Source organism: Ranitomeya imitator, chromosome 3 (assembly GCF_032444005.1).
Source record: "Ranitomeya imitator isolate aRanImi1 chromosome 3, aRanImi1.pri, whole genome shotgun sequence".
NCBI classification, from domain to species: Eukaryota; Metazoa; Chordata; class Amphibia; order Anura; family Dendrobatidae; genus Ranitomeya; species Ranitomeya imitator.
In genome coordinates, this window is record NC_091284.1 from 487,976,574 (window position 1) to 487,996,786 (window position 20,213).

General features: G+C 44.7%; 1 protein-coding gene across 1 annotated transcript in view; it reads right to left on the reverse strand.

Annotated features, from left to right (window-relative positions):
* Positions 1-148: 148 nt before the first annotated feature.
* The window catches only part of LOC138670345 (interleukin-1 receptor type 2-like), a 90,122-nt gene continuing 70,057 nt past the window's right edge, over positions 149-20,213 (reverse strand). The window contains exon 6 of the mRNA XM_069757587.1: positions 149-2,724. Coding sequence (XP_069613688.1) covers positions 2,612-2,724 — 113 coding nt within the window. The 3' untranslated portion in view covers positions 149-2,611. The remainder of the gene's footprint in view (positions 2,725-20,213) is intronic.

A 20,213-nucleotide genomic window follows, 5' to 3' on the forward strand; every position in this document is an offset into this window, starting at 1 on the left:
CACTGCCAACTCCACACTAACAAACTGAACTACTAGCTGCTACCAGCAATCATTTATACAGGTTGATTGGACACCTTTTGCAAGGTAGCATCTGGCTTCAGGGATGCGGTTCACAGAGCAAGAGGAACAGAGCTATTAAATTGCATATATTTAATCCAGAAAGGTAGGAAGTTTTAAAAAAAAATATACAGAGATTATACAAAATGGGAACAAAACAATATAGTATATACCAGGGGTCTCAAACTGCATTCCTCAAGGGCCTCAAACCATGCGTGTTTTCAAGATTTCCTTAGCATTGCACAAGGTGCTGGAATCATTCTCTGCAGGTGATTAAATTATCACCTGTGCAATACAAGGAAATCCTGAAAACATGACCTGTTTGCAGCCCACGAGGAATACAGTTTGACACCTCTGGTATATACAATTATATATAATAAAAGTGATAGCAAAAGAAAATTACTAAACTTGATGTCATTGAAATGGCTCAGAGGTTAGCGGAAGGAGGTACTCCTTAGGAAAATAGACAGAATCCAGAGCAAGCGGTAGCTTCCTGGACTAGTGAAGAGTGAGTGTGCTCATCACTACTCGTTACTCTCTCAAGCATCAGTGTGCTTGTAATCCTCATTACTCATTATTTGAATGCTCAAGTCCCCGCCCCACTTTGGTGCTTTTTAGACAACCAAGAAACATGCAGGGATTTGCGATGTCCAAATATTTGAGATGCCCCGCTCACAAGAGGACGATGGTGGGAAAATGCAATTACTGTTGCAAGAGATGGATGATGATGAGACACAATTGCAAGCAAGTGATGCTGTTATGTCAGCAAGTCTGGAAGAGGACCAGGGTGCGAAATTCGAAGATGAGGTGGTGGACGATTAAGTCACTGACCCAACCTGGGAATGTGACATGCTGAGTGAGAACAGCAGCACACCGGGGAGGTAGGAAGAGGCAGTGCAGTTGCTAGAGACAGAAGGCGAACAACTGTTCCCCAAAATTACATGTCATGGTAAATGTGTTTTCAGCATTAAAAGCAAGGCAAACATGCAAAAACGCAGCAAAAACGCTACATGAAAACATTGCCCTAGGTGTGATTAAACAATTTGTTTTCCCTTATTTATTTTGCCTTGCATGCAATTCCTTATCCTGGAAAGAATGTTTCTTAATTTTTGTTCCAGTAAAATCCATTTTAACTTTGGTTTTGTATGTTCCATTGTCAGTCCTTAAAAGTGGTGTAATATTCTGACAACATTGTTTCCAACAGAGACCTGGGATTCAGAGATTCTTTCAGGGGTCTTGACCATGCTGTTCCCATGCCATTTCAGCATTGATTCAGCAATTTCTAGACCCCCCTCCAGACCTCCGGGGGGGATGGGGGTGGGGGGTTGGCGCCAGAAAAATGGTTGAGTTTCCCATTGACTTACATTATACTCGTTACTCTGGTCGAGCACCCGAGCATTAGGATTTGCTCAACTTGAGTAATGAGTACCTGAGCATTTTAATGTTTACTCATCATCACTATCCAGGACTGACAAAATACACAAACCCAAATTATGCTTTTTATTAGATGAAGGTTACGCCCACATACCTCCCCTTGGTGAGCTCATATGGGAGCTAGTGACGGGATATGCTAAGTGTTTTAGAATTTTATGAGCTCCCTAACTTACAGGATATTTTTATCCCTGGATGTCCTAGGTGGTAGATATTGTTATGTTTTCTGCTGCGATTTTACCATCCTGTAAAGATGAAACATGGCATGGATTGCATCATCCATCGGACCATTATTAAGTTGGAGGGGATAGAATGGTCCTATGGTGATATGAGTGAATGTGTTACGTTTTTTCCTTGCTATGATGCCAAAAATATATCTACTATAAATATCGGATCAATGCAAACCCCAGTATTCATCACTGATCACTGACTCCAAAGTGTCTCAGAGAAATCTTTTGAACAGCCTTTTGAAGCCCCTGTGCTTCTCCACCTCTGAATAAACGAATCCCAATTTTGGTGTCTGGTTCCCACAGAAGATCTTCCTGTTTTAATTACATGGTCTCCACTTCAATTGAGGTTGAATGGTTAGTTCTTTCTCACTTCCTCAGCTATAATTAATGCCATATGTTCAATGTGAGGGTAATATGTCCCCTATCTGCAGATGTTTTATGGATTTAAACTTTTCTCTATTACAATCAGTGGGTTATAATGTCAGAAATCCTTTTAGGTTGTGTAATTCAGGTATAATTGAAGTTATTGAATTTATCAGTATCACCCAATGTCAATCAACTAGCAGTCCTCCAGAAAAAATATTCAATGTGGTCCAGCCAGCTCATCTTTATGAGCTTCACAGATCTTTGCTGTTAATCTCCCATCATAATAATTGACATAAGGCACACACGAAAAAAGAGAAAGAACATAGGTCCAGGGAAGGAGCAGTATCATTCATGACACATTATGGAAGAATGTAGCTGGAGACCCATCTGTTTAAAATGCATTCAGTTGTTTTACACACTTCCATTCCTCTCTGTGGAAATTGACAGTGCATACTTTAACCCTCGTTCTTGACAACAGTGGGAGTCCTGGAAGTTTGCACACCTTCTTAACCTTCTTTAATAATTAATTAGTCTATGAAAGTGAATGCTTTTTTGGCAATTAAATGTTTATATGCAGAAGCCACCAGTAAACCCAAAATAACAAAACACAGGGGAAGGATAATCAGCCATTTGGAAGATCCTAAAATAAAAACAACAGAATAAAAAACAACATTAAATGGCGCACATAATCTATGAGGCAGAATTCATGTATTTCTACAGCATGTAAGCAAAACTGTAAATGCAGGCTGGTAAGATCAGATGGAGGTAAGGTACAAGATCATGCATAAGATAGCAGAAATGTTTTAGGAAGTTAACGCGGACTCAGATACTGAACCGGTTAGATGGGAGACCGTTTAAATCTTTTGTTATGATTTCCTATACTCAGAATTTGCAAAGAACTCGATTTTCTTTAGACTCTCTCCTGAAGAGTCTAATCATGTGTCACACTCCATACCAGATAACCACTCTTAGTTTGAACAACAAAGGAGAGAATATTACATTTTGTTTGAATATTAAAGGGAATCTGTCACCCTAAAATTGGCCTATAAACTAAGGCCTCCGGCATCAGGGTCTTATCTACAGCATTCTGTAATGCTGTAGATAAGCCCCCCGAATGTATCCTGAAAGATAAGAAAAACAAGTTAGATTATACTCACCCAGGGGCGGTCCCTGTCCGGTTCGGTTGAGATGGGTGTCGCGGTACGGGACCAGCGCCTCCCATCTTCCTAAGATGACGTCCTCTTCTTGTCTTCCTGCCACGGCTCCTACGCAGGTGTACTTTGTCTGCACTGTTGAGGGCAGAGCAAAGTACTGCAGTGCGCAGGCGCCGGGCCTCTCTGACCTTTCCCGGAGCCTGCGTGCTGTAGTACTTTGCTCTGCCCTCAACATGGCAGACAAAGTACACCTGCGCAGGACCCGCGGCAGGAAGAAAAAAAAAGGACGACATCGTATGAATAAGGGAGGCGCCGGGACTGCCCCTGGGTGGGTATAATGTAACCTGTTTTTCTTATTTTTCAGAATACATCGGGGGCTTATCTACAGCATTCTGTAATGCTGTAGATAAGCCCCTGATGCCGGTGGCCTTAGTTTATAGGCCAATTTTGGGGTGACAGATTCCCTTTAAATCTTTGATTTGAGAGGCAAAAATGGGCACTTGATGTTACCTTATCTAGCAAGGAGTGATAACACTATACTCCCCTGTTGTAGCTGTTGATAATATAAATGCCATCTTCTTTACAGTGCAATACCTGAACAGGGCAGATTTGCTTGTTGCAGACCTAACTGAGAAGGACTTGAGTGACTGACGCTATCATGTCCTTTCTCAATAGAAAATACCTAAAGACCAATGGTTTCCCTATCAAATGGCACAACAAAATGCAGACTTCTTGGCTCCCAAATTGCTTAAACTGTACAGTTATATCGCTGTCCTTTGAAGATGTCCTGGATCCATGGTGATAGACAGTGTGGGAGAGGAGAGTGCAGCGACAGCATTCAGCTTCTATCTCCATCACCGCATCTTTTAACTGTAAAAGAAGCCATTGGCTTAGATAGATGCAGTAAGTGATGCCAGTTCATGAGGTATGTCGATAGAACTCGACTGCTCTCCATAGGGGAATTCATGTCTCAATATGGTAACAATAGCTTCATTCCAATACAGAAAAGTGTAAACTAAAGTCCCATTAATTCAGTTCCTTCTAATCTCAACCCCCTTTTGTGGGCTTTCTGCTCCTCTTGGGCAAAGTTCCGTACCATTCAGATGGTCTTCCTGACCTGACCCAAGAACCTCGTCCTGCCGTTCACTCTAGCTCTGTTCTTTCTCATTACCAAAGCTTCTCTGGCCTGGACTCCAAATTGCAATATTTCTTTAAGTTTCCTTTAGTCCTTAAAACCTACTATCTGATGTGTAGTGGACATCGTTCTTCGCACACAACAACCCGTTGACATGAAAGTCTGCAGGTTATTAGACCTTTCACTGCTGAATGCTAGGCCCTATCTGAGTGATAAAACAAAATCTGCCTCAGCTAGAGCCAATATAACTCCTCCATCTGAGCTAGTCCTAACTATTAACCCTGTCTGCTACTAACTGTTTCTGGGCAGAAAATGACTACCATCAGCATTTCAACCCAGCAATGCAAGTTACCAACTAGACAAAACAGTACAATGCATTATATAACCACAGATCCTTCCATGGGGATGTGACAGCATCTCCACTTCCAGACATGACAGTGGGGAAGATGATGATATCTGTAAAGCTATGTGAAAATAATGGTGCTATATAAGTAAAAGGGTTCATAATATTGTATGGAGGATTCTGTGTGTCCCATTATACTGTATGGAGGACTATGTGGTGCCCGTTATACTGTCTGAATTGCTATGGTAGTGCATTATATTATGTGGAAGGCATTATGGAGCCCATTATATTGTATGAAAGGTAATGTTGAACCCATTATACGATATGGAGGACTATGTGAGGACCATGATGCTGTATGGAAGGCAATGCGGGGCCATTATATAGTATCAAATGCAATCTGGGATCCATTATACTGTATGAAAGGCAAAATGGGGCCCATTATACTGCATTGGGAACTATGTGAGTTCCATTATGCTGTATGAAAGGCAATATGGACCCCATTATAGTGTATGGAAGGCAATGTGCATTCCATTATACTGTATTAAGGATTATCTGGGGCCCATTATACTGTATGGAGTACTATGTGGGGCCCATTATACTATATAGTGGATTAGGTAGGGCCCGTTATACTGTTTGGAGTGCTATGGGATGCATTATGTTATACAGAAGGCATTGTTGGTGCCTATTTTACTGTATGGAGGACTATGCGGGGCACATTATACTGAGTGGAGGACTATATGAGGCCCATTATACTATACAGTGGACAATGTGGGGCCCATTATACTGCACGGAAGGCATTGTGGAGCACATTATACTGTAGGAAGGCTATGTGTGGTCCATTATACTGTATGGAGGACTATGTGGGGTCCATGTGTGCAAAACTGTAAAGCGCTGCGGAATATGTTAGCGCTAAATAAAAATAAAGATTATTATTATTATACTGTATGGAAAGGAGTATGGGACCCATTATACTGTATGGAGGACAATTTGGGACCCATTGCACTGTATGGAGGGCAATGTGGAACCCATTATACTGTAAGGAGGACTATGGAGAGCCATTATACTACACTAGATGGTGGCCCGATTCTAACGTATCGGGTATTCTAGAATATGTAGGTACTATATAGCACAGGCTATGTACTATATTGCACAGTGCTACGTAGTATATAACAGAGCTACGTAGTATGTAACATAGTGTACGTAGTATATAGCAGAGCTACGTAGTATATAACATAGCCACGTAGTGTATTGCACAGGTATGTAGTATATTAGTCAGCCACGTAGTATATAGCAGAGCCACGTAGTATATAACATAGCCACGTAGTATATTGTAGAGCCACGTAGTGTATTGCACAGGCACGTAGTATATTGCACAGCCACGTAGTATATTGCACAGCCACGTAGTATATTGCACAGCCACGTAGTATATTGCACAGCCACGTAGTATATAACACAGTCACGTAGTGTATTGCACAGCTACGTAGTATATTGATCATTGACGTAGTATATAGCAGAGCCACTATATTGCCCAGCTACATAGTATATAGCACAGAGATGTAGTATATAACAGAGTCCATGCAGTATGTAACACAGCCCACGTAGTATATAGCAATGTGGGCACTATATGCGTGGTTTAAAAAGACTTAAAATAAAAAATAAACATATACTCACCTTCCAAAAGCCCGTTGAAGTCCTGGCGCCTGTGTGCAGTGCATGCGGCAGCTTCCGGTCCCAGGGTTGGTATGAGTGCAGGACCTGTGATTATGTCGCGGTCACATGACCGTGACATCATGGCAGGTCCTGAGCGCAGGACCTGTGATGACGTCACGGTCACATGATCGTGACGTCATGGCAGGTCCTTCTCGCATAGCATCCTTGGCACCGGAACCTTGCACTTGCACTGCCGAGGACAGGGTGCGACGTTGGAAGGTGAGAATAACCTTTTTTTGTTTTATTATTATTATTTGTAACATTAGATCTTTTTACTATTGATGCTGCATACGCAGCATCAACAGTAAAAAGTTGGTCACACAGGGTTAATAGCTGCGTTAACTGAGTGCGTTACACCGCGGTCCATTAACGCTGACATTAACCCTGTGTGAGCGCTCAGTGCTGACTGCAGGGCAGTAAAGCAGCGGCCATTTCGCTGCCAGACTATGGCCATCGCTGATTGGTCGTGGCAATGGTCGTGGGCATTTTGCCACGACCAATCAGCGACTTGGATTTCCATGACAGACAGAGGCTGCGTCCAATGAATATCCGTGACAGACAGAAAGACAGACAGAAAGGCAGACAGAAAGATGGAAGTGACCCTTAGACAATTATATAGTAGATGGAGGAATATGTGAGGCCCATTTTACTGTATGGAGGAATATGTGGGGCCTATTAAACTCTATGGAGGAGTATGTGGGGCACATTATACTGTATGGAGGACTGTGTGTGGCCCATTATACTGTACGAAAGGCAATGTTGGGGTTTTTCTACTGTATAGAGGACTATGTGGGGCCCAATATACTGTATGGAAGGCAATGTGAGGCTCATTTTACTGAATGCAGGACTATGTGTGGCCCTACATACATTATGGAATACTATGTGGGGTCTATTATACTGTATAAAAGGCAATGTGGAGTCCATTATACTGTATGGGGGACTATGTGGAGCTATTATACTATATGGAGGACTTTGTGAGGCCCATTATACTAAATAGCAGACTTTGTGGGGCCCTTTTACTGTATGGAATACTATTTGAGGCCCATTATACTATACGTAGGACAATGTTGTGCCTTATACTGTATGTAAGGCAATGTAAGGCCCATTATACTGTATAGATGGCAATGTGGGGCATATTTTACAGTTAGGAGGACTATGTGTGGCACATTAAACTATATGGAGGACTGTGTGGGGTCCATTATACTGTATGGAATGCAATGTGGGGACCATTTTACTGTATGGAGGACTATGTGGGGCCCTATATACATTAAGGAATACTATGTGAGGTCCATGATACGGTATGGAAGGCAATGTGGATCCCATTGTACTGTATGGAGGACTATGTGAGATCCGTTATACTGTAGGGAAGGCAATTTGGGAGCCATTTTACTGTATGGATGGTAATGTGGGGTCTATTATACTGTATAAAAAGCAATATGGAGTCCATTATACTTTATGGAGGACTATGTGGAGCTATTATACTATATGGAGGACTTTGTGGGGCCTTATATACATTATGGAATACTATGTGAGGTCCATGATACTGTATGGAAGGCAATGTGGATCCTATTATACTGTATGGAGGACTACGTGAGGCCCGTTATATTGTAGGGAAGGCAATTTTGGAGCCAATATACTGTATGGATGGTAATGTGGGGTCTATTATACTGTATGGAGGACTATGTGGAACTATTATACTATATGGAGGACTTTGTGGGGCCCATTATACTATATAGCGGACTATGTAGGGCCCATTTTACTGTATGGAATACTATTTGAGGCCCATTATACTACAGTGCTTGGCAAAAGTATTTGGCCTCCTGGAACTTTTCGACCTTTTCCCACATATCATGCTTCAAACATACCAAAGATACCAAATGTACATTTTTGGTGAAGAATCAACAAGTGGAACACAATTGTGAGGTTGAACGAAATTTATTGCTTATTTTAAAATTTTGCGGAAATTCAAAAACTGAAAAGTGGGGCGTGCAATATTATTCCACCCCTTTAACTTAATACTTTGTTGCGCCACCTTTTGCTGCGATTACAGCTGCAAGTCGCTTGGGGTATGTGTTGTGAATTCTGTGGCTGAGTTCACTTCTGTGGTCACAAGTGGTATTGCAGTCTCTGGGCTTCCTCCCTCAGGTGTTTTGGTGAGCTCGTTGGCTGCCTTGCTATTTAGCTCCACCTGAGTCTGTCTTCCTTGCTCCTTGTCAATGTTCCAGTGTTGGATCTGAGCTACTGCATCTTTCCTTGGGCCTGCTGCTCTGCTAGATAAGTGCTTCTAGTTTGTTTTCTGTTTTTTTCTGTCCAGCTTGCTATTGTCTTTTGCTGGAAGCTCTGAGAAGCAGAGGGGTGCACCGCCGTGCTGTTAGTTCGGCACGGTGGGTCTTTTTGCCCCTTTGCGTGGTTTTCGTTTTAGGGTTTTTTGTAGACTGCATAGTTCTCTTTGCTATCCTCGCTCTGTCTAGAATATCGGGCCTCACTTTGCTGAATCTATTTCATTCCTACGTTTGTCTTTTCATCTTGCTAACAGTCATTATATGTGGGGGGCTGCCTATTCCTTTGGGGTATTTCTCTGAGGTAAGTAAGGCTTGTATTTCTATCTTCAGGCTAGTCAGCTCCTCAGGCAGTGCCGAGTTGCATAGGTAGTTGTTAGGCGCAATCCACTGCTGCTTATAGTTGTGTGAGGATAGATCAGGTACTGCAGTCTACAGAGATTCCACGTCTCAGAGCTCGTCCTATTGTTTTTGGTTATTGCCAGATCTCTGTATGTGCGCTGATTACTGCACGCTGTGTTGCCTGATTGCCAGCCATAACAGTACAAGGAGCCACACCAATGATTCCCAATAGAGGGAAAAAAGAAATCCTGACATCATTTTTTTTTCTTAGCTCTGTCTTCAGTCTTTTTTTTCCCCTAGACATTAGAGTGCTTCAGGACACAGCTGTGGACATGGATATTCAGGCTCTGTGCTCCTCAATGGATAATCTCGTTGTAAATGTACAAAAGATTCAAGATACTATTGATCAGAAATCGATGCTAGAACCAAGAATTCCGATTCCTGATTTGTTTTTTTGGTGACAGAACTAAGTTCCTGAGCTTCAGAAATAATTGTAAGCTATTTTTGGCCTTGAAACCTCATTCTTCTGGTAATCCTATTCAACAGGTTTTGATTATTATTTCTTTTTTGCGCGGCGACCCACAGGACTGGGCGTTTTCTCTTGCACCAGGAGATTCTGCATTGAGTAATCTTGATGCATTTTTCCTGGCGCTCGGATTGCTTTACGATGAGCCTAATTCAGTCGATCAGGCTGAGAAAAATCTGCTGGCTTTATGCCAGGGTCAGGATGATGTAGAAGTATATTGTCAGAAATTTAGGAAATGGTCAGTACTCACTCTGTGGAATGAATCTGCACTAGCGGCTTTGTTCAGAAAGGGTCTCTCTGAAGCTCTTAAGGATGTAATGGTGGGATTTCCTATGCCTGCTGGTTTGAATGAGTCTATGTCCTTGGCCATTCAGATCGGTCGTCGCTTGCGCGAGCGTAAATCTGTGCACCATCTGGCGGTACTGCCTGAGAGTAAACCTGAGCCTATGCAGTGCGACAGGACTATGACTAAAGTAGAACGGCAAGAACACAGACGTCTGAACAGACTGTGTTTCTATTGTGGTGATTCTACTCATGCTATTTCTAATTGTCCTAAACGCACTAGGCGGTTCGATAGCTCTGCCGTTATTGGTACTGTACAGTCCAAATTCCTTTTGTCCATTACCTTAATGTGCTCTTTGTCATCGTATTCTGTCATGGCGTTTGTGGATTCAGGCGCTGCCCTGAATCTGATGGATTTGGATTATGCTAAACGTTGTGGATTTTTCTTGGAGCCTTTGCGGTGTCCTATTCCGTTGAGAGGAATTGATGCTACACCTTTGGCCAAGAATAAGCCTCAGTACTGGGCCCAGCTGACCATGTGCATGGCTCCTGCACATCAGGAAGTTATTCGCTTTCTGGTACTGCATAATTTGCATGATGTGGTCGTGTTGGGGTTGCCATGGCTACAAACCCATAATCCAGTATTGGATTGGAACTCTATGTCGGTAACCAGCTGGGGTTGTCAGGGAGTACATGGTGATGTTCCATTTTTGTCTATTTCGTCATCCATTCCTTCTGACATCCCAGAGTTCTTGTCGGACTTTCAGGATGTATTTGAAGAGTCCAAGTCTGATGCCCTACCTCCGCATAGGAATTGTGATTGTGCTATCGATTTGATTCCTGGTAGTAAATTCCCTAAGGGTCGTTTATTTAATTTGTCCGTACCTGAACACACCGCTATGCGCAGTTATGTGAAGGAGTCCCTGGAGAAGGGACATATTCGCCCATCGTCGTCACCATTGGGAGCAGGGTTCTTTTTTGTAACGCTGAACGCTTGTTCGCTAAGACCGTGTATTGATTACCGCCTTCTTAATAAGATCACTGTTAAGTTTCAGTATCCCTTGCCATTGATTTCTGACTTGTTTGCTCGGATTAAGGGGGCTAGTTGGTTTACTAAGATTGATCTTCGTGGTGCGTATAATCTGGTGAGAATCAGGCAGGGAGATGAATGGAAAACGGCATTTAATACGCCCGAGGGTCATTTTGAGTATCTGGTGATGCCGTTCGGACTTGCCAATGCTCCATCTGTTTTTCAGTCTTTTATGCATGACATTTTCCGTGAGTATCTGGATAAATTCTTGATTGTTTACTTGGATGACATTTTGATCTTCTCAGATGATTGGGAGTCTCATGTGAAGCAAGTCAGAATGGTTTTCCAGGTACTGCGTGCTAATTCCTTGTTCGTGAAGGGATCAAAGTGTCTCTTCGGTGTGCAGAAAGTTTCATTTTTGGGGTTCATCTTTTCCCCTTCTACTATCGAGATGGATCCGGTTAAGGTTCAGGCCATCCAGGATTGGACTCAGCCGACATCTCTAAAAAGTCTGCAGAAATTCCTGGGCTTTGCTAATTTTTATCGTCGCTTCATCTGTAATTTTTCTAGCATTGCCAGACCATTGACCGATTTGACCAAGAAGGGTGCTGATTTGGTTAATTGGTCTTCTGCTGCCGTGGAAGCTTTTCAGGAGTTGAAGCGTCGTTTTTGCTGTGCCCCTGTGTTGTGTCAACCTGATGTTTCTCTTCCGTTCCAGGTCGAGGTTGATGCTTCTGAGATTGGTGCAGGGGCGGTTTTGTCACAGAGAGGTTCTGGTTGCTCAGTGTTCAAACCATGTGCTTTCTTTTCCAGGAAATTTTCTGCTGCTGAGCGTAATTATGATGTGGGCAACCGAGAGTTGCTGGCCATGAAGTGGGCATTCGAGGAGTGGCGTCATTGGCTTGAGGGTGCTAAGCATCGCGTGGTGGTATTGACTGATCATAAGAACTTGACTTATCTCGAGTCTGCCAAGCGCTTGAATCCTAGACAGGCCCGTTGGTCGTTATTTTTTGCTCGTTTTGATTTTGTGATTTCATACCTTCCGGGCTCTAAAAATGTGAAGGCGGATGCTCTGTCTAGGAGTTTTGTGCCCGACTCTCCGGGGTTATCTGAGCCGGCGAGTATCCTCAAGGAAGGAGTCATTGTGTCTGCCATCTCCCCTGATTTGCGGAGAGTGTTGCAGAAATTTCAGGCTAATAAACCTGATCGTTGTCCGGCCGAGAAACTGTTCGTCCCTGATAGGTGGACTAGTAAAGTTATCTCTGAACTTCATTGTTCGGTGCTGGCCGGTCATCCAGGAATCTTTGGTACCAGGGAGTTGGTTGCTAGATCCTTCTGGTGGCCATCTCTGTCACGGGATGTGCGTGCTTTTGTGCAGTCCTGTGGAATTTGTGCTAGGGCTAAGCCCTGCTGTTCACGTGCCAGTGGGTTGCTTTTGCCCTTGCCGGTCCCGAAGAGGCCTTGGACACATATTTCGATGGATTTCATTTCTGACCTTCCCGTTTCTCAAAAAATGTCGGTCATTTGGGTGGTCTGTGATCGCTTTTCTAAAATGGTCCATCTGGTGCCTTTGGTTAAATTGCCTTCCTCCTCTGATTTGGTGCCTTTGTTCTTCCAGCGTGTGGTTCGTTTACATGGCATTCCTGAGAATATTGTTTCTGACAGAGGTTCCCAGTTTGTCTCGAGGTTCTGGCGAGCCTTTTGTGGTAGGATGGGCATTGACCTATCTTTCTCCTCGGCCTTCCATCCTCAGACTAATGGCCAGACCGAACGAACCAATCAGACCTTGGAAACATATCTGAGATGCTTTGTTTCCGCTGACCAGGATGATTGGGTGTCATTTTTGCCGTTGGCTGAGTTCGCCCTTAATAATCGGGCCAGCTCGGCTACCTTGGTCTCTCCATTTTTCTGCAATTCTGGGTTCCATCCTCGTTTCTTTTCAGGACAGGTTGAGTCTTCGGACTGTCCTGGTGTGGATTCTGTGGTGGACAGGTTGCAGCAGATCTGGACTCAGGTAGTGGACAATTTGACCTTGTCCCAGGAGAAGGCTCAGCTTTTCGCTAATCGCAGACGCCGTGTGGGACCCCGACTTCGTGTTGGGGATTTGGTTTGGTTATCTTCTCGTCATATTCCTATGAAGGTTTCCTCTCCTAAATTTAAACCTCGTTTTATTGGTCCGTATAGGATTTCTGAGATTCTCAATCCGGTGTCTTTTCGTCTCACCCTCCCAGACTCCTTTTCCATACATAATGTATTCCATAGGTCGTTGTTGAGGAGATACGTGGCACCTATGGTTCCATCTGTGGAGCCTCCTGCCCCTGTTTTGGTGGAGGGGGAATTGGAGTATATTGTGGAGAAGATTTTGGATTCTCGTGTCTCTAGACGGAAACTCCAGTATCTGGTCAAATGGAAGGGTTATGCTCAGGAAGATAATTCCTGGGTTTTTGCCTCTGATGTCCATGCCCCAGATCTTGTTCGTGCCTTTCATGTGGCTCATCCTGGTCGGCCTGGGGGTTCTGGTGAGGGTTCGGTGACCCCTCCTCAAGGGGGGGGTACTGTTGTGAATTCTGTGGCTGAGTTCACTTCTGTGGTCACAAGTGGTATTGCAGTCTCTGGGCTTCCTCCCTCAGGTGTTTTGGTGAGCTCGTTGGCTGCCTTGCTATTTAGCTCCACCTGAGTCTGTCTTCCTTGCTCCTTGTCAATGTTCCAGTGTTGGATCTGAGCTACTGCATCTTTCCTTGGGCCTGCTGCTCTGCTAGATAAGTGCTTCTAGTTTGTTTTCTGTTTTTTTCTGTCCAGCTTGCTATTGTCTTTTGCTGGAAGCTCTGAGAAGCAGAGGGGTGCACCGCCGTGCTGTTAGTTCGGCACGGTGGGTCTTTTTGCCCCTTTGCGTGGTTTTCGTTTTAGGGTTTTTTGTAGACTGCATAGTTCTCTTTGCTATCCTCGCTCTGTCTAGAATATCGGGCCTCACTTTGCTGAATCTATTTCATTCCTACGTTTGTCTTTTCATCTTGCTAACAGTCATTATATGTGGGGGGCTGCCTATTCCTTTGGGGTATTTCTCTGAGGTAAGTCAGGCTTGTATTTCTATCTTCAGGCTAGTCAGCTCCTCAGGCAGTGCCGAGTTGCATAGGTAGTTGTTAGGCGCAATCCACTGCTGCTTATAGTTGTGTGAGGATAGATCAGGTACTGCAGTCTACAGAGATTCCACGTCTCAGAGCTCGTCCTATTGTTTTTGGTTATTGCCAGATCTCTGTATGTGCGCTGATTACTGCACGCTGTGTTGCCTGATTGCCAGCCATAACAGGTATGTAACTATCAGTTTTGTACATCGAGAGACTGAAATTCTAGCCCATTCTTAATTGGCAAACATCTCGAGCTCAGTGAGGTTTGATGGACATTAGGGTTGAGCGACCTTGACCTTTTTAGAGTCGAGTCGGGTTTCGCGAAAGTCGAGTCGAGTGGAATCGGCCGATTATCGCGAAAAGTCGGGGATCGACCGAAACACGAAACCCAATGCAAGTCAATGGGGGAGCATAGTCGGCAGTGAGTGGAGGCCAGGAAAACATGTACAGAGCCCATTTTAATGGCAAAAACCTCCATTCTTGTTACTGAAGCTTGTCAATCTTAATTTAGCTTATAATAATTGTAAGGCATTTGAAATTGGGGGTCATTTGGCTAAAGTTGTGGGGGGTAGGGCTGGTTCAAGTAATTAGTGGGCCCAGTAAATCTGGACCACGTCACGGCAGTGGAGCAGGGAGAGGTAAGTATTTCAACTTTGCAAGTGCTGTGATCCTGAGCAAGCAGGGGGGGCCCACTCGTTGGCATTGCCAATGGCACAGGGCCCCTCAAAGTACAGCGGTGTGTTTGCACGGCAGGGGCGCCTCCCACCGGCAGCAACACTTTTGCGTACTATGAGGGGCCCTGTGCCAGTGACGTCGCCAACGAGTATTCCTCCCCCCACATGATGAAGGAACCTGCACCTTCATCTGCACCTTCCTCTATGTCCCCGTGTAAGGTGGTATGGTATGCGGGAAGGGGGACCTGACTTTCAGCAGGGTCACAATCTTGCAGTGTAGCGTGCACGGGAAATGTTGCATTATGGGTCAATGTACCAGCAGACTCATCTATCACTGGCTGGGCAATGGGCAGGATGAGGGGGAAACAGATATGGGCCCAAAGAATAAAGTGGGCTAAATGCAGTTCAAAATTGGTAACAGGACTAACCAGGGGCATTGTTTTGTTCAGTGGAGGACAACTGGAATGAGAGGCTGACACAGACAGTAGGCACAAATCAGTAAGTATTCTAAATGCAGTTAAAAATTGGCAACAGTAGTAAACCGGCGGCACAGCTTTGTTCACTGTAGGAGAACAGCAAGGAGCGGCAGAAACAGATAGAAGGCCCCAACCCAACTAGTAGGCCTGATGCAGTGTTGTTTTCAACAACTACTAAACGAGAGCCAGAAGATCGAAGCAATGGAGAGGAAACCTGGGGAACACCTTGGAGTGGAAGACACCGTCTCTACAACCCAGACCCAACTTGTAGGCCGAATGCAGTGTTGTTTTCAACAACTACTTAAGAAGAGCTTTAAGATTGAAGCAATGGAGAGGCAACCTGGGGAACACCTTGGAGCGGAAGACACTGTCTCTACACCCCAGACCCAACTTGCAGGCCGAATGCAGTGTTGTTTTCAACAACTACTTAAGAAGAGCTTTAAGATTGAAGCAATGGAGAGGCAACCTGGGGAACACCTTGGAGCGGAAGACACCGTCTCTACACCCCAGACCCAACTTGTAGGCCGAATGCAGTGTTGTTTTCAACAACTACTTAAGAAGAGCTTTAAGATTGAAGCAATGGAGAGGCAACCTGGGGAACACCTTGGAGCGGAAGACACTGTCTCTACACCCCAGACCCAACTTGTAGGCCGAATGCAGTGTTGTTTTCAACAACTACTTAAGAAGAGCTTTAAGATTGAAGCAATGGAGAGGCAACCTGGGGAACACCTTGGAGCGGAAGACACTGTCTCTACACCCCAGACCCAACTTGTAGGCCGAATGCAGTGTTGTTTTCAACAACTACTTAAGAAGAGCTTTTAGATTGAAGCAATGGAGAGGCAACCTGGGGAACACCTTGGAGCGGAAGACACCATCTCTACTGTTGTGAATTCTGTGGCAGAGCTCCCTCCTGTGGTCACAAGTGGTACTTCGTCTGATTCTCTCTGTGAGCTTCCGTTGGTGGAGGAGAGTGGTACTGCGGCTTCTGAGTTTCCTTCCTCAGGTGATGTGGTGAAGTTGTTAGGTGCTGCTCTATTTAACTCCACCTAGTGCTTTGATCCTGGCCTCCAGTCAATGTTCTAGTATTGACCTGTTTCCTCCTGGATCGTTCCTGTGGCCTGCTGCTCTGTATAGCTAAGTTCCGCTTTTGCTATTTTGTTTGCTGTTTTTTCTGTCCAGCTTGCTTATTTGTTTTTTCTTGCTTGCTGGAAGCTCTGGGACGCAGAGGGTGTACCTCCGTGCCGTTAGTTCGGTACGGAGGGTCTTTTTGCCCCCTTTGCGTGGTTTTTTGTAGGGTTTTGTGTTGACCGCAAAGTTACCTTTCCTATCCTCGCTCTGTTCAGAAAGTCGGGCCTCACTTTGCTAAATCTATTTCATCTCTACATTTGTTTTTTCATTTTAACTCACAGTCATTATATGTGGGGGCTGCCTTTTCCTTTGGGGTATTTCTCTGAGACAAGGTAGGCTTATTTTCTATCTTCAGGCTAGCTAGTTTCTCAGGCTGTGCCGAATTGCATAGGGAGCGTTAGGCGCAATCCACGGCTGCCTCTAGTGTGGTTGGAGAGGATTAGGGATTGCGGTCAGCAGAGTTCCCACGTCTCAGAGCTCGTTCTATGTTTTTGGGTTATTGTCAGGTCACTGTATGTGCTCTGACTTCTATGTCCATTGTGATACTGAATTACCTTATCATAACAGTACTGGAGGCCAAAAGTACTAAAGATTCTCAATAGAGGGAAAAAAGAAGTTCTGAGACCATTTTTTTTCTCTGCACTGTGTTTTGCCTTTTTTTTCCCCTAGACATTTGGGTGGTTCAGGACACAGGTGTAGCGATGGACATTAAAGGTCTGTCTTCATGTGTGGATCAGCTCACGGCAAGAGTACTAAATATTCAAGACTTTGTGGTTCAGAATTCTATGTTAGAACCAAGAATTCCTATTCCTGATTTGTTTTTTGGAGATAGAACTAAATTTCTGAGTTTCAAAAATAATTGTAAACTATTTCTGGCCTTGAAACCTCGCTCCTCTGGTGACCCAGTTCAACAAGTTAGGATCATTATTTCTTTTTTACGTGGCGACCCTCAGGACTGGGCATTTTCTCTTGCGTCAGGAGATCCTGCATTAAGTAATATCGATGCGTTTTTCCTGGCGCTCGGATTGCTGTATGATGAACCTAATTCAGTGGATCAGGCAGAGAAAAATTTGCTGGCTCTGTGTCAGGGTCAGGATGAGATAGAGGTATATTGTCAGAAATTTAGAAAGTGGTCCGTACTCACTCAATGGAATGAGGGTGCGCTTGCAGCTATTTTCAGAAAGGGTCTCTCTGAAGCCCTTAAGGATGTCATGGTGGGATTTCCTATGCCTGCTGGTCTGAATGAGTCTATGTCTTTGGCCATTCAGATCGGTCGACGCTTGCGTGAGCGTAAATCTGTGCACCATTTGGCGATATTATCTGAGCATAAACCTGAGCCTATGCAGTGCGATAGGACTTTGACCAGAGTTGAACGGCAAGAACACAGACGTCTGAATGGGCTGTGTTTCTACTGTGGTGATTCCACTCATGCTATCTCTGATTGTCCTAAGCGCACTAAGCGGTTCGCTAGGTCTGCCACCACTGGTACGGTACAGTCAAAATTTATTTTGTCCATTACCTTGATCTGCTCTTTGTCATCTTATTCTGTCATGGCATTTGTGGATTCAGGCGCTGCCCTGAATTTGATGGACTTGGAGTATGCTAGGCGTTGTGGGTTTTTCTTGGAGCCCTTGCAGTGTCCTATTCCATTGAGAGGAATTGATGCTACGCCTTTGGCCAAGAATAAGATTCAGTACTGGACCCAACAGACCATGTGCATGGCTCCTGCACATCAGGAGGTTATTCGCTTTCTGGTGTTGCATAATCTGCATGATGTGGTCGTGTTGGGGTTGCCATGGCTACAAGTCCATAATCCAGTATTAGATTGGAAATCCATGTCTGTGTCCAGCTGGGGTTGTCAGGGGGTACATGGTGATGTCCCATTTCTGTCTATTTCGTCATCCACCCCTTCTGAGGTTCCAGAGTTCTTGTCTGATTACCGGGATGTATTTGATGAGCCCAAGTCCGATAATCTACCTCCGCATAGGGATTGTGATTGTGCTATCGATTTGATTCCTGGTAGTAAATTCCCAAAGGGTCGACTGTTTAATTTATCTGTGCCTGAGCACGCCGCTATGCGGAGTTATGTGAAGGAGTCCTTGGAGAAGGGGCATATTCGTCCGTCATCGTCGCCATTGGGAGCAGGGTTCTTTTTTGTGGCCAAGAAGGATGGTTCGCTGAGACCTTGTATAGATTACCGCCTTCTAAATAAGATCACGGTTAAATTTCAGTACCCCTTGCCGTTGTTATCTGATTTGTTTGCTCGGATTAAGGGGGCTAGTTGGTTCACCAAGATAGATCTTCGTGGTGCGTATAATCTTGTGCGTATTAAGCGAGGCGATGAATGGAAAACTGCATTTTATACGCCCGAGGGCCATTTTGAGTATCTAGTAATGCCATTCGGACTTGCCAATGCTCCATCAGTGTTTCAGTCCTTTATGCATGACATCTTCCGAGAGTACCTGGATAAATTCCTGATTGTGTACTTGGATGACATTTTGATCTTCTCGGATGATTGGGAGTCTCATGTGAAGCAGGTCAGAACGGTGTTTCAGGTCCTGCGTGCTAATTCTTTGTTTGTGAAGGGATCAAAGTGTCTCTTTGGGGTTCAGAAGGTTTCATTTTTGGGGTTCATCTTTTCCCCTTCTACTATCGAGATGGACCCTGTTAAGGTCCAAGCCATCCATGATTGGACTCAGCCGACATCTCTGAAAAGTCTGCAAAAGTTCCTGGGATTTGCTAATTTTTATCGTCGCTTCATCTGCAATTTTTCTAGTATTGCTAAACCATTGACCGATTTGACCAAGAAGGGTGCTGATGTGGTCAATTGGTCTTCTGCTGCTGTGGAAGCTTTTCAAGAGTTGAAGCGTCGTTTTTCTTCTGCCCCTGTGTTGTGTCAACCAGATGTTTCGCTTCCATTCCAGGTCGAGGTTGATGCTTCTGAGATTTCAGCAGGGGCTGTTTTGTCGCAGAGAAGTTCTGATTGCTCGGTGATGAAACCATGCGCCTTCTTTTCCAGGAAGTTTTCGCCTGCTGAGCGTAATTATGATGTTGGCAATCGAGAGTTGCTGGCCATGAAGTGGGCATTCGAGGAGTGGCGTCATTGGCTTGAAGGAGTTAAGCATCGCGTGGTGGTCTCTTGACTGATCATAAGAACTTGACTTATCTCGAGTCTGCCAAGCGGTTGAATCCTAGACAGGCTCGTTGGTCGCTGTTTTTTGCCCGTTTTGACTTTGTGATTTCGTACCTTCCGGGCTCTAAAAATGTGAAGGCGGATGCTCTGTCTAGGAGTTTTGTGCCCGACTCTCCGGGTTTATCTGAGCCGGCGGGTATTCTCAAAGAGGGAGTAATTGTGTCTGCCATCTCCCCTGATTTGCGGCGGGTGCTGCAAAAATTTCAGGCTAATAAACCTGATCGTTGCCCAGCGGAGAAACTGTTTGTCCCTGATAGGTGGACGAATAAAGTTATCTCTGAGGTTCATTGTTCGGTGTTGGCTGGTCATCCTGGAATCTTTGGTACCAGACAGTTAGTGGCTAGATCCTTTTGGTGGCCATCTCTGTCGCGGGATGTGCGTTCTTTTGTGCAGTCCTGTGGGATTTGTGCTCGGGCTAAGCCCTGCTGTTCTCGTGCCAGTGGGTTGCTTTTTCCCTTGCCGGTCCCGAAGAGGCCTTGGACACATATCTCTATGGATTTTATTTCAGATCTTCCCGTCTCTCAAAAGATGTCAGTCATTTGGGTGGTTTGTGATCGCTTCTGTGATCCTTGTCTAAATTACCTTCCTCCTCTGATTTGGTGCCATTGTTCTTCTAGCATGTGGTTCGTTTACATGGCATTCCAGAGAATATCGTTTCTGACAGAGGTTCCCAGTTTGTTTCGAGGTTTTGGCGAGCCTTTTGTGCTAGGATGGGCATTGACTTGTCTTTTT